The sequence below is a fragment of the Elephas maximus genome, chromosome 17 (genome assembly GCF_024166365.1).
Source record: "Elephas maximus indicus isolate mEleMax1 chromosome 17, mEleMax1 primary haplotype, whole genome shotgun sequence".
Classification (NCBI taxonomy): Eukaryota; Metazoa; Chordata; class Mammalia; order Proboscidea; family Elephantidae; genus Elephas; species Elephas maximus.
In genome coordinates, this window is record NC_064835.1 from 11,447,628 (window position 1) to 11,469,471 (window position 21,844).

A 21,844-nucleotide genomic window follows, 5' to 3' on the forward strand; every position below is an offset into this window, starting at 1 on the left:
TGCCTCCCACTTTGGTGAGTGGCGTCTGGGGTCTTAAACGCTAGCAAGCAGCCATCTAAAATGCATCAATTGGTCTCAACCCACCTGGAGCAAAAGTGAATGAAGAACACCAAAGACACAAGGTAATTATGAGCCCAAGAGACAGAAAGGGACACACAAATCAGAGACTACATCAGCCTGAGCCCAGAAGAACTAAATGGTGCCCGGCTACAACCGATGGCTGCCCTGACAGGGAACAAAACAGAGAGTCCCTGATGGAGTAGGAGAGCAGTGGGATGCGGACCTCAAATTCTTGTAAAAAGACCAGACTTAATGGTCTGAATGAGACTAGAAGGACCCCAGAGATCATGGTCCCCAGACATTCTGTTAGTCCAAGACTGGAACCACTCCCAAAGCCAACTCTTCAGGCAGCGATTGGACTGGACTATAGGATATAAAATGATACTGGTGAGGAGTGAGCTTCTTGTCTCAAGTAGACACATGAGACTATGTGGGCAGCTCCTGTCTGGAGGGGAGATGAAAAGGCAGAGGTGCACAGAAGCTAGCTGAATGGACACGGGGAATACAGGATGGAGGGAAGGAGTGTGCTGTCTCATTAGGGGGAGAGCAACTAGGAGTATATGGCAAGGTGTGTATAAATTTTTGTTTGAGAGACTGACTTGTAAACTTTCACTTAAAGCACAATAAAAAATTTCTTTTTTTTAAAAAAAAGACCAGGCAATCTGCTTCTGTAAGGATTACAGCCAAGAAAACCCTACTGGGCATTTCTACCCTGTAACAAATGGGGTTGTCACAAGTCAGAATCGGCACCATGGTAACGGGCAGGTACACTGGGGTAGTGGCTGTGGTGATAGAGATCACTGAGCCAACCTGATGTATTCTGGAGGTAGACTCAACAAGTCAACAGGATTGATTGGATGTAGGAGGAGAGAGGAAGGGAGAAAATTCAACAGCTCAGAGGTTTTTGGTTTAAGCACTTGGGTGAATGATGAGGACAGGAAGCCTTTAGGAGCAACAGGTTTGAGGATTTCTGGGTTTAGAATCTGTGGACGTCAGGGTGGTTATGTCAAGTATAGGGTTGTATTTACATATCTAGGGTTCAGAAGATAAGTCTGAGCTGAAGATATAAATATACTTGAGAGTCATCAGTATATAAAACCCGTTGCTGTCAAGTCAATTCTGACTCATAGCAACCCTATTGGACAGAGTAGAACTGTCCCATATTATTCCAAGGGGTAGCCGGTGAATTCAAACTGCTGACCTTTTGGTTGGTGGTCAAGCTCTTAACCAATGCGCCATCAGGGCTCCCATCACTACATAGAAGGTATTTAATGTCATGCCGTATGTACTGACATAGAAAGATTTTACATGAATGCATTTTTTAGGCATTAAACAGAACGGTATATTCAATATGATTCCAAATGCAACAAAAATATGTTCACATATATAAATATGCTGTCTAAACATAGAAAATGTCTTGAATAATATAGCTATCAGTTAACGATGGCCATATGTGGGAATTGCAGGGGCAAAAGAAATAGGGACAATCCCTTTTTACTTATAGCCTCTGTTTAGTTTTAACGACAAGAAATTATTTATCTGAGAAAATTTTAAATAAGTAAATCTACACATTGGAGCCCTGGTGGTGCAGTGGGTAAGAGCCCAGCTGCTAACCAAAAGGGCGGCAGTTCAAATCCACCAGCAGCTCCTTGGAAACCCTACGGGGCAGTTCTACTCTGTCCTATAGGGTCACTATACGGTTGCTGTAAGTCGAAATCCACTCGACGGCATTGTTTTTTTTTCTTTTTTAAAGCCACCCATTAGCCTGTTCTGTAGCTTGATGTATTAATTACCAGACTGTTAGTTACAAGCTTCCTAGACTCTCAGCACAGCCTCCCACCCCTAAGGGCATCTTAAAACCAAGGTGCCCAGGTTTTGCTGATTTTCCCTTAACAGACAGAGAGGACCACCATACTGCTACTCCTAGGGAGGCAGGCATGAACAAGACATAGTCCCTGCACTCAAGAGGCTTTTCAACCATTGGGTTTTCAACTGAACTGATCATTAAACAAAAATGATAGCAGGATGGGCAAAGGACCTTGGCATTGAGAAATTAATTCTGCAGGGACAACTCTGGAAGGCTTCAAAAGGGATGACATTTCATTCCTTCTTAATCTTAGTATGTGCCAAAGTCACCAGCCTCATGGAAATTACATTCTAGTTCATATTTCAGATGAGTCTTACATAACAGAATTTCCTTCCTGGCAGAAGGAACTAAGGGCTAGAGATGCTAAGGTGTACAGGAGCAGACAGACATCTGGAATAGTGCCTTGGGGTAGGGAGGAGGCCAGGGAAAGGAGAGGAGTGGTGGGAGATAAGGCTGAAGAGGGAATTGGGAATCATGTGGTAAAAGGCTTTTAAAAATATTTTTGGTGAAAATATACACAGCAGAATATACACCCATTCAACAATTTCTGTATGCACCTAAAAGGCTTTAAATGGCATGACGAGAAGTTTAAATTTTCCTGCAGGCAATTGAGAGGCATTAATCAGGAAAGTTATTTTAGAGACTCTCTTAAGACCATAAGCTGGAAGATAAATGGAGCTGGAGTAGTAGACCTGACACTTGGAAACCAATGACATTTTACATCAATCCAAGCAAAGAAGGAGGGGAATGAAATACGATATGCTTTATGAGTATATGAAAACCCTGGAGGCTTAGTGGTTAAGGGCTACGGCTGCTAAGCAAAAGGTTGGCAGTTCAAATCCACCAGGTGCTTCTTGGAAACTGTATGGGGCAGTTGTACTCTGTCCTATAGAGTTGCTGTGAGTCGGAATCAACACGACAGCAACGAGTTTGGCTATGACTCTGGTGACCCCGTGTGTGTCAGAGCAGAACTGTGCTCCATAGGGTTTTCACTGGCTAATTTTTTGGAAGTAGATGGCCAAGACTTTCTTCTCGGGTGCCTCTGGGTAGACTTGAACCTCCATTTCCGTTAACAGCCCAGTGCATTAAATGTACCACTCAGGGTTGTCATGTGTCAGAATTGCCTCGACAGCAACTGTTTTTTTTCTTTCTTGTTTTATGAGTATGAAAAGTGAAGAACAGACTTCAAACATCTTAGATCCAATGGATAAGACAATTTGTGCAGGGCAGATGTGGGGACTGGTAGAAGGGAGTGTCACGGATAACTCATTCAATCCTCCAGGCTCTAGCCTAGATGTACCATCCATTAGGAGGATGAAAATAGGGGATGTCCTGAAGGGGAAGATGTTGAGTTCCATTTCACACAAGTGGAGTTGAGATGACAGCTGAATACTTGGTGGTGGAGAACTTTAGGGAGACTATTTCAAAAGCAATTTTACCGGGGCTAAGAAGTATGTAGAAGCTGAAGTCGATAGTATAGACTAGTCTGACCAACTTTAGACCAAATGAGGAAAACAGATGGTTGGGTTGAACCAGGGTTGGAGTTTGAAAGAGTGAAGGGTCTTGGGAGATCAAGTGAAGTAAGAGGTCACCCTGAGAGTGTGCATAAAACATTCCTAAGATCCACTGGGTAACGTGAAGCCAAGAGGACCTAAGACGTAGAACAATGGTTCTCAAACTTAGAACAGCATGCAAATCACCTCGAGGGCTTACTAAAACACAGATTGCTGGGTCCTAAACCCAGAGTTCCTGATTCAGTAGGTCTGAACAAGAGATTCAAACTCACAAAAAATGACCAGACTTACTGGTCTGACAGAGACTGGAGAAATCCTGAGAGTATGGCCCCCAGACACCTTTTTGACTCAGTACTGAGGTAATGCCTCAGGATCACCCTTCAGCCAAAGATTAGACAGGCCTATAAAACAAACAATAATACACATAACCATGTGTATGAGACTAAATGGGCACACCAGCCCTGGGGCAAGGACAAGAAGGCAGGAGGGGAAAGGAAAGCTGGATGAATAGAAATGGGGAACCCAAAGTCGAGAAGGGGAGAGTGCTGACATATCGTGGGGTTTGGCAACCAATGTCACAAAGCTATATGTGTATTAATTATTTAATGAAAAACTAATTTGCTCTGTAAACCTTCATCTAATGCACAATAAAAAAAAAATTGTTTTTTAATTTTTTTAATTTCTAACAAACTCCCAGATTCTGCTGCTGTCCCGGGGACCACACTTTGAAAATCACTGGCCTAGAGCCCAGTATCCGGCAGCTGGCAGATACTGAATAAATATTCTCTGAGTGGAAGAATGAGAAGAGGAGTCACCTTTAAGAGTGGAGGGTAAGGGCCAAAGGAGGATGGAAGATAGTAGTCAGAGTAGAACTTCAGAGTTTGGATTCAGAGAAGAAGCAATTTTGAGGGGACAAGGTCCCAGGTTCACCCCACCAGGGGGATGATGGAAGGTCAAGGAGTTGGGTCATCAAGGAGTATGGGTCATCAACATGGATCACAGTCTGCAGAGGCTAGAGCCTAGAGTGCATCTCCAATAGAAAGTCAAAACCTGAAATGAGTGTCTGGGCCTGGACTGTGTAGACTTTACTGTAGAGACCCACACACCCCGTAGCCCCTCCAGGTTAATACACCAGAACTGGTAACAAAAATCAAAGGGAAGTTTGGGAATCTGAGTCAGCTCTGTGGCTCATTCTATAAGAGGGTGGAGCAGAAACAGTCTGAGGCTGTCTAGCCCTGTGAGGGAGCAATTCACCTTAGGCCCTAAGGCTTAAAAACCAAACTCATAGCGACCCTATAGGACAGGGTAGAACTGCCCTGTAGTTTCCAAGGAGTGCCTGGTGGATTCAAACTGCAAACGTCTTGGTTAACCTCTTGGTTAAGGCTTAGGGGAGCAGGAAAGACAGGCTGCTGATTCTGGGACAAGTGATTTGCAAAAAATGAATGAAAATTCCACCAGATTAGCACTTAGATTAAAAATGTCTGCTCACTCTCAGCAATAATCCTGCAATGAGCCAGAGAGGCTGCCTCCACTACTTAACACCTGTGCTACCTTCCAAAATTACTTACCTCCTGGAGCTTCAGTTTCCCCAATTATAAAATGATGATACTAGTACACCACATAGGGTTATTGGGAGGATTAAGTCAGGTCATTAATGCAAAGCTCTGCACACACAGTCATTGTTGTTAGCTGTTGTCCAGTCGGCACCCGAACTCATGGCCAGCCCATGCACAACACAGCAAACGCTGCCTGGTCCTGGCCATCTTAGTCTGGAAGCTCCACTGTAAACTTGTTAACCATCATAGCCACATGCAAGCCTCCACTGACAGGCAGGTGGCCGCTGCATACGAGGTGCTTAGGCTGGGAACTGAACTGGGGATTGAACCGGGTCTTCCACATGGCCCGTGAGAATTTTAACACGAACACACCACTGTCGCCATTTGGACAGTTAAAAACAAACCAACCAACCAACAAAACAAACCAAACCAGGTGCCACCAAGTTGATTCTGACTCATGGCGACGCCATCTGTGTCAGAATACAACTGTGCTCCATAGGGTTCTCAATGGCTGATTTTTCAGAAGTAGATCGCCAGGACTTTCCTCCGAGGTGCCTCTGGGCAACCGTTCAGTTAGCAGCCAAACACTTAAACCGTTTGCGCCACCATACACAGTAAGCAGCCTATAAATATTAGCTATGACTTGTTACGTTGTCTAACTTCCCGTTTTCACGTAACCTGTTGCGTGCGCACTTTCCCGCGCAGCTGCACCGTTCTGCTGACCTCACCGCCTTCCAGGGCATTGACGACCGCCGAGTTTGAACCTAGAGATGGAGGCGGAAGGAAGCCTCGCGCAGCCGCAAAAGGGCTTGTAATGGCGCCGGCCCGCCGCTAGGGGCCGCGGCAGCCGCCGGGTTCGCCCCGCCCCCGAGGGTCAGAGGTCATCGGATGGTGCGCGATCAGAAGGAAGTCTCCTAGGTACCCAGTCCTGGGCCCATGGCGCCGGCTCATCACTGCCCTCTGTGCCGCCAGACTTTCTTCTGTGGTCGCGGACACGTCTACAGTCGCAAGCACCAGCGACAGCTTAGGGCGGCTTTGGAGCGGCTCCTGCCCCAGGTGCTGACGGGAGGCTGAAGGGGGCTGGGGCGCCCTGGGGCGGGGACGCGGGATTGCATCTCCCCTTTCTACCCTGTCCGCGCAGGTGGAGGCCGCCAGGAAGGCGGTCCGCGCCGCGCAGGTGGAGCGCTACGTGCCCGAGCACGATCGGTGCTGCTGGTGTCTGTGCTGCAGCTGCGAGGTGCGGAAACACCTGAGTCACGGAAACCTGACCGTACTGCACGGGGGGCTGCTGGAGCATCTGGCCAGGTGAGATCCGGGCCGGGAGCCCCATCGGCCCCCTCGCTTACATACGTGGGAGGACCGAGGTTAGGAGCGAGGAAGGATGCTTTTGTGATTTGATCAGGGTGGATGGATTGAGTCTGCTGCAAAAGACCTCTTTAAAGTGTTTAAAGAAAAAAAAGTCGCTTTGAGGACTACAGTGTCCCTGATCCAATGCATGGTATTTTTTTTTATTGTGCTTTAAGTGAATGTTTACGATTTAAGTCACTTTCTTGTACAAAACTTACACACACATTGTTACCTGACCCTAGTTGCTCTCCCTACAATGTGACAGCACACTCCTCCCCTCCACCCTGTATTTCCTGTGTCCATTCAACCATCTCCTGTCCCCCTCTGCCTTCTCATCTGGCCTCCAGACAGGAGCTGCCCGTATAGTCTCATGTGTCTACTTGAGCTAAGAAGCACACTCTTCATCAGTATCATTTTATGTCTTATAGTCCAGTCTAATCTTTGTCTGAAGAGTTGGCTTCGGGAATGGTTTTAGTTTTGGGCTAACAGAGTGTTCGGGGGCCATGTCCTCTGGGTCCCTCCAGTCTCATTCAGACCATTGAGTCCGGTCTTTTCACTAGAATTTGAGATCCGCATCCCACTTTTCTCCTGCTCCTTCAGGGATTCTCTGTTGTGTTCCCTGTCGGGGCAGTCATTGGTGGTAGCCAGGCACTGTCTAGTTCTTCTGGTCTCAGGCTGATGTAGTCTCTGGTTTATGTGGCCCTTTCTATCTCTGGGGCTCATATATTCCTTGTATCTTTGGTGTTCTTCATTCTCCTTTGCTCCAGGTGGGTTGAGACCAATTCATGCATCTTAGATGACCGCTTGCTAGTGTTTAAGACCCCAGATGCCACTCACCAAAGTGGGATGCAGAATGTTTTCTTAATACACTTTGTTATGCCAGTTGACCTAGATGAAGGCATGGTATTTTCAGTCGCATCATATGTGTGCAAAAGCTGGACAAGGGGTAAGGAAGACGGAAGAATTGTTGTTAGGTGCTGTGGAGTCAGTTGTGACACACAGCGACCTTATTCACAGAAGAACAAAACACTGCCGGCCCCGCACCATCCTCACAATCATTGCTATGCTTGAGCCCATCGTTGCAGCCAGTGTGTCAATCCAACTCATTGAGGGTCTTCCTCTTTTTTTGCTGACCCTCTACCTTACCAACCATGATGTCCTTCTCCAGGGACTGATCCCTCCGGATAACATGTCCAAAGTATGTGAGACAAAGTCTCGCCACCCTCCTTTCTAAGGAGCATTCTGGCTGTACTTCTTCCAGGACAGATCTGTTCATTTTTTTTTTTTTTAATTGTATTTTATATGAAGGTTTACAGAACAAACAGAACAAGCCAGTTTCTCATTAAACAGTATACATTATTGCTTTATGACATTGGTTGGTTATGACATTGGTTCACACCACCATGACATGTCAACACTCTACCTTCTTGACAGCTTTCATGTCCTCTCCTGCCTTCTAGTCCTTGCCCCTGGGCTGTTGTTGCCCCTTTAGTCTCGTTTTGTTTTATGGGCCTGTCTAATCTTTGGAGGGTGACTCTCGGGAGTAATGTCACTACTGAGCTAAAGGGCCATCCGGAGGCCATACTCTCGGGGTTTCTCCAGTCTCTGTCAGGCCAGAAAGTCTGGTCTTTTGTAAGTTAGAATTTTATTCTACATTTTTCTCCACCTCTGTCCAGGACCTTTTATTGTGATACCTGTCAGAGCAGTCGGTGATGGTAGCCAGACACCATCTAGTTGTACTAGACTCAGTTTGGTGGATGCCGTGGTAGACGTGGTCCATTAGTCCAGATCTGTTCATTTTTCTGGCAGTCCATGGTATATTCAGTATTCTTCACCAACATCATAATTCAAATGCATCAGTTCTTCACTCTTCCTTATTCATTGTCTAGCTTTCAAATGCATATGAAGTGATTGAAAATACCATGGCTTGGGTCAGGTGCATCGTAGTCCTCAAAGCAACATCTTTGCTTCTTAACACTTTAAAGAAGAATCGATGCCTTTGAATTATGGTGTTGGCGAAGAATATTGAATATACCACGGACTGCCAGGAGAACAAACAAATATGTCTCGGAGGAAGCACAGCCAGAATGCTCCTTGGAAGCGAGGATGGCCGAGACTTCATCTCTCGTACTTTGGACATGTTACCAGGAGGGATCAGTCCCTGGAGGAGGACATCATGCTTCGTAAAGCAGAGGGTCAGTGACAAAGAGGAAGACCCTCAACGATAGGGATTGACACAGTGGCTTCAACAATGGGCTTAAACATAGCAACAATTGTGAGGATGGTGCAGGGCCAGCAGTATGTCATTCTGTTGTAAATAGGGTCACTGTGAGTTGGAACCAACTCGATGGCACTTAACAGCAACAACATAGGTATTGTCAGCCTTGGTAGGAGGGGTTTTATGGTTGCCATGGTCCCAGTGGTATTGGTGGTCTAGTGCGAAAGCCAACTGGACATCAGCTGACTCAAGATCACCGCCCATCACCCCCTCCAGATTATCACATTTTTATTGGAATCAGGGAGACTTGAGATCTTGAAGGGACTGGTAACAGGATTCCTCTGTCAGCCTTTACCAGAGGCAGAAGTGGAAACCCAGATGTCAGAGTGCATCACTTATCTCACATTTAGGTGTCTGAGTGATAATCTATAGCTGAGATTGCTCATGCTCTCCATTCTCAGCCCAGAGCACAAGAAAGCAACCAACAGATTCTGGTGGGAGAACAAGGCTGAGGTCGGGATGAAAGACAAGTTTCTGATCTCCCCCCAGGATTATGCAAGGTAAGTCACTGGTTAGGAGAGTTGAAGTAGCAGGTGAATTCTCTGGATCTGTGTCAGGTATGAGACCTTCCTTTATTAATTGGAAAGCCTGCTGTGTCTTCATAGCAGTCATTATTCTAGGCAGTATTTGGACACAAAAGAAGTATGACATGAAAGGTTTATAATCTAGTTGGGGAATGGAATTTACAGTGCATGTAGCAAATAGAGAACAGTATATAAAAAGGTAAATATGTTGCTGTGATCAACTACTTAAATGTGTGGTACAGAGAATCCTACAGCCCTGTTTTTACTGGGCATCCAGTGCCCACTTTTAATAGTTCTGGATCCTATTTTAGCTGGACTGTGAAGTGCAGGAAGCTGGTGAGCACAGAGGCAGAGCCAGAGGAGGAGGATACATTAAAGCCTTTCACTCTTAACTGAGACTAACCTGGTAGCGCAGTGGTTAAGACCTATGGCTGCTAACCAAAAGGTCGCCAGTTCGAATCCACCAGCCACTCCTCGGAAACCCTATGGGGCAGTTCTACTCTGTCCTGTAGGGTCGCTGTGAGCCGGAATCAACTCGACAGCAACGGGTTTGGTTTTTGGTTTTATACTAAGATTATGGGGTGTGGAACCCAAGGGGATCTCAGAGCCGGGAAGTCACAGAAAAACTCACGGTATCCATTTTTCCTGTCTACCCGGTGTGGAGAATAAGGAGCGGAAGATAAGAATGCCTAAATTCCACCTCCTTGTCTTGAAATCTGTGGTTCAGATTGGGAGGAGATGGAAAACTGAGGACAAAAAGCACTCCTTACATCTTGACCTGGATCCATATGGTTTTGTAAATATAGTTGAGCAGATGTTTTAATTAAGGATGAAATGAGGATGAACTCTGAACTGATATGGAGTGATTTCTAGTATATTTTACTTGAAAAAGCAAGGTGCAAGAGAACATATATATTATGCTACCTTTTGTATAAAAAATAAGAATATATATATATATATATACACACACACACATAGACACGGAGCCCTGAACCCACCAGCCACTCCTTAGGAGAAAGATGTAGCATAGCAGTCTGCTTCCATAGATTTAAAAGCTTTGGAAACCCTACGGGGCAGTTCTATTCTGTCCTACAGTGTCACTGTGAATCGGAATCAACTTGATGGCAACAGGTTTGGTTTTTTATATACATATATATATACATACACATATACAGAGTTTGTGTGTGTATCTATTTCTAAGGATTAAAACAACTGCAAAGAAATCTTGAACTTTGCTTAGTTTTATTGTTTATAGCAGTACTGGTATTATTCTGAAACCTTTTTGTGTGTACTGTAGGATAAAACAACTGAGTAAATATATTGACGTTGTAGGAACCAGGGTTTAGACTATGGCAGAAGAGAGATAAAAGTAAGGAAGAGGTTGGTGTTGGAGCTGAATAGGGAGGTAGGTCATGCGGCCTGGAACAGTGAACCCTCCATACCAGTAAGATCTTTGCTTACACTCAGATTTTTGTTTCTAAATACTATTTTCTACTAAAAGGTACCGGGGCTCATTGGCGAAATGGTTAATTTCAGGTTTGGAGCAGAGAAAGTACAAAGTGAGCCTGGAACGTATTGTGCTAGAAACCAAGGAAATGCTCAAAGACTAACGGAGTCATGTCCAGAGGACACAGGAACTTGAAGAGGCTCTCACTAGCCAAATATGGGATCATTTGAACATCAAAAAGAATGACATCATAATTAGGATAGGATCACCATATATGTGTATTTATATAGAGAGATTTTTTAAGAAATCCAAACCTGGATGATACTTTTGAGATTTATGGGGGGCTAATTTTTTAATAATGATTATGCCCGGACAGCTGACATAAACTGAGTCAGTTCTGGTTTCCTTCATCGTAACAAGTTGAATTAAAAAAAAAATCAATAACTTTGTAATGATGTTTTCAAAAAGAGAGAAAGAAAAGGGAAAGATCTTTTATCAAAAAAATGCCAGCAAATAAATGAACACAGAATGGTAGAAATTAAAAATCACCATTCTGGAACCTCCAGCGTAATACCTGATTCAGGCAAGGCTTATCAGTGGATGCCAGAACCACTGGGTGAAAGCTTATAAGAAAACAGAATATTCATACAGTCTCAGAGTCTTACAGCACAAATTATTTTCAAAGGGAAAAAAAAGCACCTTTAAAATGGAGAGGTCTAAATGGGCCAGCCTACCATTGCTAATAGCATCAGTCTTGACATTTATACTGTGATAAAAAAAAAAAAAAAAACGGGAATATCATCAATGTGGTATTCTTGCCAGAAATGTTCAACCTCAATTCTAAGGAAACTGATGAATGTGTGATGATGGGCAAGATCTGGCCTGGGCTCTTCAGAGGATTCAAAATAATAAAGACAAAGGGAAGCAATAGGACTGTTCCAGACTGGAGGAAGACGTTAACACGGCCAAACTCCGTGTATGAACTTTCATGGACTGGATGCCCATTGGACTTTGGGATTGGTGATGGGGTTGAGGAGCAGAGGAGGTATAAAGAACAGTTTTGAGACAATTGACAATTGGGGAAATCTGAGTGTAAGTTATGTTTGATGTTGTTCAATTATTACTGATTTTCTCAAGTGTTGTAATGATTTTGTGGTCTTATAGCATGTTTCTGTTCGGAGATGCACACTGAAATATTTAGGATTATAACTTTTTGATTTGGCAAAAAGGAAATGTATGTGCATAAATCTGTATCTGTCCATCTATATGTAGAAGAGAGAAGTGGAGCCAGTGTAGCAAACTGTTAACAGTGAATCTGGGTGACAGATACATGAGTGTTTCCTGTACTATTCTTTTGTTTCTGTGAGTCTGAAATTTCTAAAAATTAAAAAAAAAAAAAAATCTACTGCTGAAGAGACCTTTGGTTTTCACAACTGGCAGAGTTTGACTACTGGCAGGGGCTGGAACTCTGGGCTGACTTGCTCCCTTCTTTTAGATTCAAGAAATCCATGGTGCGAGGTTTGGATTCATATGAGGAAAAAGAGGATGAAGTGATCAAAGAGGTAAGTTAGATACAGGCGTCTGGGGAACCCAGCCCCCATAAGCCTATATCCCATCTAAGCAGCCTCTCCCACAGATGGCGGCTCAGATCCGGGAGGTGGAGTACAGCCGGCAGGAGATGGTTCGGTCTGTCTTAGAGGTTGGTTTCCCTCGGAGGATCCAGAGCAGTATCCACATCCACTGGTCCCTGGCTCAGCCAGGCCCAGCATCTCACCTACCAGCTCTAAGAGGATTCGTGGGCTCTACTCATCTGCTTGAAGTCCCAGAAATCCCTTACATGTCCACCAGGGGCAGGCCTTGTCAGCGGAGAAGACATGGGCAGTGCTGGGAAAGAGGGAGGGTAGGGTTTGCAAGGTGGGCAGCACCACCCATAGGGCCAATCTGTTTCCTTCTTATGATACTGGGGTCTACAGGGTAGGGCATGGTCTAGGCAGGCACTTAAGCTTCCTAGACACATTTATTTTTCCTGAATCAAACTCAGCCTCAGACAATGCCAGACCCAGAAGAGGGCTCTTCAACACCTGGAAGCTGGAAAGACAAAAACAGGTAAGACTGTTGTTGGGAGTTTGCTGTATCACAGTTAGAGCTTTCTCTAATCTCTCGGCTGAGAAACAAGAACGTATCTCATCTCTCTCTCCTCATGGCACTGGTGAGCTTCCTTTACTCTGGCCCAAGGACCTCATCTGCCAGCCTGGTTCCCTTTTCTCTTTTTCAGAGTATCTTCCAGCTCACAGCAGCCCCCCGACTTGGACCTGCCGCTAGCCCCCGAGCTTGACTGGATGGAGACAGGACAACCTCTGACATTCATTGACCATCAGGTACAATGGATAAGCAAGCCAGGAGAGGGCCAATGCCCCCCGTTTCCAGGACACTCCCTTCCTGGTTTTCCACCTACGCCCCAGGCCACTCCTGTTTCCTCTGCAGGCTTTTTCCTCTTGCTGCGCTGCTCCCTAGTAGTGTGTTCTCAGACCTCTTTGCTCACCCTCCCTGGGGATCTTATCCACATCTAGATCTCGCACTCTGTGGAGCCTACAGTTCTAGCTGGAGGCAGAACATTGATACTTAGTTATCTGACATCCCATAGGCATCTGAAACCAAGCTCTACCGCTCCTATGTTTCCTGTCACTATAGATGGAGATCCTTATCCCTCTCATCTTTCATCTTCCACAACCTGTCAGTGAGTGTCTATGAATTTTACTACCGTAATACCTCAAGTCTGCCTCTGTTCAGCCTTAGGATGATCTCTCCCTACCCCCCTTCCCCACAGTCTCATCACCTGCCACCTCATGTCTGTACTGCAGCTGCAGGGATTGTGCCTCTCCCTTGCCTTTGCATATGTAGTTGCCTTAAATGTGCTTTCCTCCCCTCATCACCCAGTTAACTCTTAATTCCCTTCAGCTGTCAGCTCAAATGTCCCCTTCTCATGGAAGGCTTATCTGAACCAAAAGCCAAACCCATGGCCGTCGAGTCGATTCCAACTTACAGCGACCCTATAGGATGGAGTAGAACTGCCCCATAGTTTCCAAGGAGCGTCTGGTGGATCTGAACTGCCGAGACCTTTTGGTTAGCAGTCGTAGCACTTAACCATTATGCCACCAGGGTTTCCACTTATCTGAACAAGTCACCTTTATTATAAATGGGCATTAAAAAAAAAAAAAAACCCGTTGCCACTGAGTCAATTCCAACTCATAGCAACCCTACAGGACAGAGTAGAACGGTCCCACAGGGGTTACAAAGCTATAATCTTTACCGAAGCAGACCAGGCACATCTTTCTCCTGCAGACCAGCTGGTGGGTTCAAACTGCCAACCCTTCAGTTAGGGGCTGAGTGCTTAACCACTGTGCCACCAGGGCTCCTTATAAATGGACACAGCACCCTGTAAAGCTGCAATGTTACTGGTGTGATTCACACTATTTCCCTTCTCCCACCATATGTACGCTGTGAGGGCAGGGCTCTGTTCACCTGCCATGTAGTATGACTATTTCCGACAGCTCCGCCATTAAGAACACGAGCCTGCTGAAGACAAGACTGTCCTTCAGTTATCTGTTGTGCTCTTCAACACTTAACGTCAGAGTAGAGAACTGGCATTTGTGGTAGTGACTGACCTCCTGGAATCAAAGTCTGCTTTCTGTAGCTATGAGTATCTGATCATCTCTTGGCTTTCATATCTATGATTTTTTTCCCCCTATTTCCAATTATAGGGTATACCAGGAGTCGGCAACATCCACTCAGGTAAGGCCCATTTCTCAAAATGAAGTGGCAATTAACTTTTAGAGCATGTACCTAGAATATATAGACATCTCAAAATTCAGTAAGAAAACCCAATAAAAGCACATGAAAAGATGCTCATTATTAGTCACTGAGAAAAAGCAAATTAAAACCTGGGCAGAACCACCACGTAGAGTGACTACGATTCTTAACACTGAGCATACTGTTTGGCAATGATGTAGAGGAACTGCAACTCCCAGACACTGCTGATGGGAATGTAAAATGGTGTAACCACGTGGGAAAATTGTTCAGCAGTTTAATAAATATACACCCACTATATGGATCCAGCCATTTCACTCCTGGTTATTTACCCAAGAGAAAAGAAAGCATGTCTGTACAAAGACTTGTACACAGATCTTCAGAGCAGCTTTATTTATGAACAATGGAACAGTATTCCAACAAGAATGAACTAATGATACATGCAACATAGATGAGTCTTAAAAGTATCTGGCTTTTAAGCCAGACCTGCCCCCCGACAAAAGTACATACCTTATTATTTCATTTACATAAAATGCAAACTAATGTATATCGACAGAAAGCAGTTGCCTTGATAGGGGCAAGGGTTCAAGAAGTGACAGGAATAAAGGATTCTGATGGGGTACCAAGATACTTGGCGGTGATATCAATTATCTTGATTGTGGTGATGGCTTCGTGGGTGTTTACCTATCAAGTTGTACAATTCAAATACATGCTTTGTCAAAGTAATTTTAAAACATTAGAATACATGATATGTCGGGTACATTGCTTTAAATTAGCCTAGGTTTCTCAATTTTTCAAGCTCCAGAATTCCTCGGTTTTGCCTTTGAATATTACCAGTTCTCAATTAGGTGAGGTGAGCTTACAACTACAGCATGTTTTACAATAGCCTAAAAAAAAAAAAAAAAAAGACTGCCTTAATTTCAGCCTATTGGGTCTTCCCTTTCCAGGTGCCACGCCTCCCTGGATGGTCCAAGATGAGGAAAACAGTCCCGGGAGCCAACAAATAGGACCCTCCTATGAAGAATTCCTTAAAGAAAGTAAGTAAGTAAACTAATTCAGGAAGGGTAGTGGGTCCTTTAAATTTTCCCACTCAAATAAAATTGTTTATCACTGTAGAAGAAAAAGAGAAATTGAAGAAACTTCCCCCAGACAGAGTTGGGGCCAATTTTGATCACAGCTCTAGCACCAATGCATGCTGGTTGCCCTCTTTTGGCCGGGTCTGGAACAATGGACGTCGCTGGCAGTCCAGGTATAAACCCAGTCCTAGGACCACAGCCCACTACCCCTTTGGAAATCCCTCCCTTCATCCTTTTGATGCCTCATTTCCTTTCAGGCATCAATTCAAAACGGAAGCAAGGAACAAACAGCGATCACGGAAAGGAAAAACCTAATGATACTCTTTCAACTATCCTAAGCTTAAAGCCAAGCCAACAAAACCCTACCTCAGTGTTGTTATTCCTTCCACCAAATCCTTTGTAATTACCTTTCTTAGAAAACAGACATACCCACCCTTTTGATTTAATAAAGTTTTATTTTTCAAAATGTACAGTTGGTTGGACCTGTAAAAAAAATTAAAGAAAAATCAGAACCGTAGTGCCTTGTAAAGGGTACACATGCTTCCTACACCGTGAGCTCCTAGGATTCTTGCTCACCTGTTCATGCATCTTCACCAGCAGCTGGGGCATCTCCACCCTTGGTGTTTCTGGTGTAAATTACTTGAGCTCTGTGTTTTGAAACCAACTTGATAAGTCCTAGGGAAGAAATGGTAAGGTCTTCACATGGATGCTACGAGATACTTATAGTTGCCAGAAACTACAAAGGGCGCATTTTCTTCTTAGGAAAGTCACCCTCGTAGAACATTAACTTAAAAATCACTATTCTGTATTATATTTGCCACTACAGACAGCTTAAGTATTTATACTCATCACTAATGTGAAATTATGGTAATTAGACCCACCAATCTATTTTTAAACTTTAGCACATTAATAAAATTATTTTGTCACAAAGGTTTTGTTATTTTGTTAACTATATTTCAGTCGGGTTTCCACTGTAATTCTATGTATTTATCTTATCCATTTGAAAATCTAAGACTGAAATTATTTTTAGAAATTCCCAGCTGCTTTTCCAGTAAAAACACAAGACGGTTAACATGGTTAGGACGACTTAACCCACAAAAGCATACCACTACAACACACCCCTCACCTTTGCTAAGCAGCTCCTGCAGGGCTGCCCTGGCCAGGGAACCTCGAATCTTCAGTCTCTCAGAGACAACAGCTGGCGTTATAAGCTTATAATTGGGAACTTCCTTACAGAGTTTGTCATATGTGGCTTTGTCAAACAAGACCAGGTTATTGAGCTTGTCCCGAACTTTGCCTTTGGACCACTTCTGCTCACAGAAACAAAAGGGAAAAAGTCAGTTCTCTGGCAGAAGCACACTTTCCCTCCCAGGCAACAAATGTCAGAGAAATCTCCGTAACTGGGGCTAGAGTTAGAGTGGCTCTGCACCTTGGCCTGCAGATACCAAGCACACCACCCTCAACTCAATCGGTAAGCCACTATACAAAATAAAAGAGCTTACTTAATGGTATCAAAGATACACTACAGATTGAAAAAAAAAAAATCAACATCTGTGAGGCTTTGAGAGATGGGCTGAGCCCCATGAGGCCAATCAAAATAACCTCAAGTGCCAGAGATTGGAGCAAACGCTTCTTCACTTAATTCTCACTCTCAAGTAGTATGTATCACCGCATTCTCCAAACGAGGCAGCAAGGTTACGGTGAATTAGTAGCGATGAGGACCGCCTCTAGACCCCACAGCCTTAAAAGCCACTTGATACTTTATTCCCACTACAAAGCTACGGGAAACCCTGATGGCATAATGGCTAAGGTCAGCAGTTCGAACCCGCCAGGCGCTCCCGGGAACTCTATGGGGCAGTTCTACTCTGTTCTACAGGGTCGCTCTGAGTTGGCATCGACTAGACAGCAGTGGCAGTGGGTACAAAGCTACGGAGCGGGCGTCCCCGGTCTCCCTCCCTCTCACCTTCTTTTTGGCCTTGCCCCCAGATTTGTTCACTGGGTCTTTATCTTTCTTGGCCGACTTTCCGGCGTCTTTCTTCTTCTTGTCGTCCTTGGGCGGCTGTAGAAGGAAAGGGGGAGCGCGGCCACGTCTTAAAGCGACCCTGTGCTCCCCTCTACTACTGCGTCCCCCAACCCGCCCAAACTCCACTACCGGAGCACATGGGTGAAGCGACACCGCCGTCTGCCCTGAGCCAGTCCACGGAGCCCTCCCGACCGATGCTGCCTCAACTGAGCCCGAGCACCTCTCCGGCTCTCAGGGCCCCAATGCCCTTACATCCCTGAAGCTTACCATCCCGAAGCTCGAACAGCAGCTACCGCAGCTGCTGCCTCACTAAGATGTCGGACAAAAAGGAAGCGCCGCTCACCAACAGGCGCAGAAACCTCCACCCGCCGTAAGTACTTCCGGGGCGGTGGGCGGAGCCACACTGCAGAAGGCGTTGTGCTCGCTGTCGTTCCAGAAGCAAGTTAAAGGGCGTGGACTACAATTCCCAAGTAGTACGCTTTAAAAGCTGCCCCAGTATGTCCACTCAGGAGTCCTGTCGTTAAGAGCTCACACTGCTAACCGAAAGGTCAACATTTGAAATCCACCAGCCGCTCCTGGGAAACCCTATGGGGCGTTTCTGCTCTGGCCTATACAGTCGCTATCAGTCAATCCACTTCGACAGCAACGGTTTTTTAATGTCCACTCAGGTTGGTGGGTTTTATTGCTAGGCGTGCAAGCTAGATGTGAAGCTGGGATTTTCTGACATTAACGACCGGGAAGGAGAAACAGAACCATTTACTAGGTCCCGGGGGCGGACCGCAGCGTGTCGCCTGAAGAGCGAAAGCGCTCCCAGCAGCCAGCGCTGGGGCCGGACGGAGAACGGGGGGCGGTGAAGGGGCGCCGGGGGCGGGTCCTGCAGGCTGCGCTTCCGGGGCGGGGCTGTAGGGAAGGGGCGGGACCCGGGTCCTAGAAGGGTGCCGGCAGCAATGGCGATCTTTAGCGTGTACGTGGTGAACAAAGCCGGCGGCCTGATTTACCAGCTGGACAGCTACGCGCCGCGGGCTGAGGCTGAGAAGACGTTCAGTTACCCGCTTGATCTCCTGCTCAAGCTCCACGACGAGCGTGTGCTGGTTGCGTTCGGCCAGCGCGACGGCATCCGGGGTGGGCTGGGTTCGGGCCCGGGGCGCGGAGCTGGGACTGCTGTGTCTGCGCCGGGGGAGGGCTGGGGCCGGGTCCTTGTCCCCCGGGCGGAATCACTGTGCTCGGGCTTCGCTCACCCCTAGTCTCGCCTCTGCAGTGGGCCACGCAGTGCTCGCTATCAATGGAATGGACGTGAACGGCAAGTACACGTCCGACGGGAAAGAGGTGCTGGAGTACCTGGGTAACCCTGCTAATTTCCCGGTGTCCATTCGATTCGGCCGGCCCCGCCTCACCTCCAATGAGAAACTCATGCTGGCCTCCATGTTCCACTCGTAAGTCCCCCAACCTGGTGGCCTGCACATGACCCTTTGACTGGCTGGATGTGTGTGTTTCTGCGGGCAGTCTCCTGAACGACAGTGCTTCTATTTCTCTAAACTCCTCCTAAACTTTGGAATTCTCGTGTTGTGAAAAGACAAAAAGAATTGCTCCGGTATCGCTAAGTTTTAAGTAATTCTGGCTAGTGGGATCTTTATTAAGTCCGCTTCTCTTCTCAGAACCTTAGTTTCTTCATCTTTAAGGCAGTTGAACTAAATGATCTTTAAAGAGCTTTTCCATGTCTCAACTCTAGTATGAGATGTGCTGAGGTATGCATAGCCACAGAGTGAGTAAGTACGGCACATATTCCCAGAGTGTTAATTTTCCCCAAAGTTTTTAATGGGAAATGTTTCTATAGCAAGGTATGTAAGGCGAAATATGCAGAATTCAAATGTGTTTTTAAGAAATGTTGATATTGCTATCAGTCACTTCACATTACTTCTCCAGACTGCTCCGGGAGGTAAATGTGAGGGTCACCTCAGTGGACGTTTGAAAAGCACTCTTCCGTTACTGAAGTGGGGTGCATACCCAATCTTGCCTCCTTTGCATATAGGCTCTTTGCCATCGGCTCCCAGCTGTCCCCTGAACAGGGCAGCTCAGGCATTGAGATGCTGGAGACAGACACATTCAAACTGCACTGCTTTCAGACATTGACAGGTATGCATCTCCACATAGTCCAGAGGGGTGCAGCGGACAGGTTGGAGGAAGGGATGGGCCAGTGACAGCTTTGGTAAGGAAGGTGGGAGTGGTGTCAGCTTTTCCTGGGACAGTTGTACAGGCACATCTGTTTGTTTTGTGAATCCAAAGCAAATATTTATTTTGAGGCCAGTTTTGTCCACATCACCCAGCGTGCTCAGCCCCGGATATTCTGTGCTCAGATAAAACTCAACCTTAATGTTATCTCTTGCTGCATGCATTTTGGAAGGTAGTGTGTTGTTCCAAAATGAAATTTGGAAGCTAAATTGAAATGGCCTTTGAATCATGGGTGTTATTGCTTCAGTCCCTTGATGCAGATAATTGAAAACTACCTGAGTTTGTCCCATGCCCATCACTGTTTTGCTGAGGGTCCCTAAAAAAAAAACCAAATCTGTTGCCATCAAGCCGATTCTGACTCATGGCAACCCCATGTGTTACAGAGTAGAACTGCTCCGTAGGGTATTCTTGGCTATAATCTTTATGGAAGCAGAATGCCAGGCCTTTCTTCTGCAGTGCCACTGGTTATGTTCAACCCACCAACCTCCAGGTTAGGACATGAGCACAAACTGTGCCACCTGAGGATCCCTAAGACTGTCCAAAACTGACAGAGCTAGAACTCAAAGCCTGTTCTGTAAGTCAGCTGCTGAGAAGTCACTTTACTTCTCTGGTCTCAGCTATAGACACAAAGCTCTGCTTTTCCAGCTTTATGTAGCAATAAGAATAAAATAAAAATGGGTTTCTGAAAGTGCTGTACAAGCAGTATAGGATGTTGTCATCTGCTGCATTCCCCACCCTTTGTAACCATCCTTTGCCCCTCCAGGGATCAAGTTTGTAGTGCTGGCAGATCCTAGGCAAGCTGGAATAGATTCTCTTCTTCGAAAGATTTATGAGATTTACTCAGACTATGCCCTCAAGAATCCATTCTACTCCCTGGAAATGCCCATCAGGTAGGTGGCCCCACTTCCCAGCTCCTGGCCAAAGCCTCTTTGCCCCTCCCCTAGCCCCTGGGTGCCCCCCTCCAAGTGGAGCATTGCTTCAATAAAACGAAAAGTGACAAGCTTTTTTTTTTTTTTTGTGAGAAACTGGTGATTTTTCCTGGGGCTCATGCCCTCTTTTAGGCAGCTTCCACTGGCCCTGCTTCTGTAGCCGAGATGGGGAGAGAACATCAGACTTCATACTTTTTTCTTATTTGTGTCTCCTGGGTCTGGCTTAGGTGTGAGCTGTTTGACCAGAACCTGAGGCTAGCCCTGGAGGTGGCAGAAAAGGCTGGGACTTTTGGACCTGGATCATAGGCTGAATCTGCAACAGACCCCAAAATTCTGAACATCTGCCCTTGGGTCCCTGATGTTCCCACTTGAGTGGAGCTCCCAACAATCTTATCAGTGCACGTGGAAATGGGTGGATGCTGGGCCTGGTGACACATTCTGATCACTGAGCCTTAATACCATGCTCTTTTCCCTCATGTGTATATCATGTTTCTACTTCCTAACTGTGTACAGATTTATTTATGGAGGAGGTAGGCCCATGATTGTGATAATAAACATTCCTTTGACCTCAGTATCTACCATCCTAATTGATGGTTTTGGGAAAAGGCCACTGAAGGGGAGACAGGACTGGTAAGGGAATTCTGGGCAGATAAGACATTGTGTTCTAATAGAAAACAAATGTATGTTGATTAAGCGAATGAACATAGGACTTTGAGTTATGAGCCTTGGCTCTAGTCCCAGAATTGTCGATCACTTCCTGGGTTCGTGATGATAATAATCATAATGGAACATTGATCAAATGCTTTCACTAGGCTTTCCTGCTCCATCTTACTTAACCCATCCTGACTCCAGAGGGTACAATCTATTATAGACAGGAGATTTAGCAGGTTACAAACTGTGCCTCAGAGTCTCAAAGCTAGTTACTGGCAGCCTGAGTTTGAGCCCAGGCTTCCCGACTACACTATTAGTGAACCACCATTTTACTGCCTCCCTCTCTCAGGTTATTTATCCTGCCTGAAACCCAAAAAAACAGTTGCCCATCAAGTCAGTTACACCCAGCAACCCTATAGGGCAGAGTAGAACTGCCACACAGGGTTTCCAAGGCTGTATGTAATCTTTATGGGAGCAGATTGCCACATCTTTCTCCTGTGGAGTGGCCAGTAGGCTTGGACTGCCAACCTTTAGGT

At 45.8% G+C, this 21,844-nt stretch overlaps 3 protein-coding genes across 3 annotated transcripts; 2 read left to right on the forward strand and 1 right to left on the reverse strand.

Moving 5' to 3' along the window:
- The first annotated feature begins 5,880 nt into the window (after positions 1-5,880).
- CENATAC (centrosomal AT-AC splicing factor) lies at positions 5,881-15,791 on the forward strand. Its single transcript, XM_049856829.1, has 10 exons — positions 5,881-6,053; positions 6,139-6,302; positions 9,024-9,122; positions 12,089-12,155; positions 12,230-12,292; positions 12,635-12,699; positions 12,869-12,971; positions 14,355-14,385; positions 15,348-15,437; positions 15,517-15,791. The coding sequence occupies exons 1-10, from the start codon at positions 5,934-5,936 to the stop codon at positions 15,789-15,791; spliced, it is 1,077 nt and encodes a 358-aa protein (XP_049712786.1). The 5' UTR covers positions 5,881-5,933.
- On the reverse strand, positions 15,290-17,876 carry RPS25 (ribosomal protein S25). The gene is made up of 5 exons (XM_049856828.1): positions 17,767-17,876; positions 17,440-17,535; positions 16,603-16,786; positions 16,053-16,151; positions 15,290-15,959 (listed from the first exon to the last, which is right to left on the reverse strand). The coding sequence occupies exons 1-4, from the start codon at positions 17,767-17,769 to the stop codon at positions 16,057-16,059; spliced, it is 378 nt and encodes a 125-aa protein (XP_049712785.1). The 5' UTR covers positions 17,770-17,876; the 3' UTR covers positions 15,290-15,959; positions 16,053-16,056.
- Positions 17,877-18,410: 534 nt separating this feature from the next.
- Positions 18,411-21,249, forward strand: TRAPPC4 (trafficking protein particle complex subunit 4). The gene is made up of 5 exons (XM_049856826.1): positions 18,411-18,621; positions 18,758-18,932; positions 19,529-19,632; positions 20,492-20,618; positions 20,885-21,249. Exons 1-5 carry the CDS (start codon positions 18,447-18,449, stop codon positions 20,961-20,963), a joined length of 660 nt encoding a protein of 219 aa, XP_049712783.1. The 5' UTR covers positions 18,411-18,446; the 3' UTR covers positions 20,964-21,249.
- The last annotated feature ends 595 nt before the right edge of the window (positions 21,250-21,844 follow it).

Coding starts and splice junctions, on each gene's coding strand:
- CENATAC (XM_049856829.1), top strand. CDS start 5,934: ATGGCGCCGGCTCATCACTGCCCTCTGTGCCGCCAGACTTTCTTCTGT. Junction 6,054..6,138: donor TGGAGCGGCTCCTGCCCCAG/GTGCTGACGGGA, acceptor CTGTCCGCGCAG/GTGGAGGCCGCCAGGAAGGC. Junction 6,303..9,023: donor CTGCTGGAGCATCTGGCCAG/GTGAGATCCGGG, acceptor CTCCATTCTCAG/CCCAGAGCACAAGAAAGCAA.
- RPS25 (XM_049856828.1), bottom strand. Junction 16,787..17,439: donor GGGGCAAGGCCAAAAAGAAG/GTGAGAGGGAGG, acceptor TTCTGTGAGCAG/AAGTGGTCCAAAGGCAAAGT. Junction 16,152..16,602: donor GCAGGAGCTGCTTAGCAAAG/GTGAGGGGTGTG, acceptor TTTCTTCCCTAG/GACTTATCAAGTTGGTTTCA.
- TRAPPC4 (XM_049856826.1), top strand. CDS start 18,447: ATGGCGATCTTTAGCGTGTACGTGGTGAACAAAGCCGGCGGCCTGATT. Junction 19,633..20,491: donor CTGCTTTCAGACATTGACAG/GTATGCATCTCC, acceptor TTGCCCCTCCAG/GGATCAAGTTTGTAGTGCTG. Junction 20,619..20,884: donor TCCCTGGAAATGCCCATCAG/GTAGGTGGCCCC, acceptor GGTCTGGCTTAG/GTGTGAGCTGTTTGACCAGA.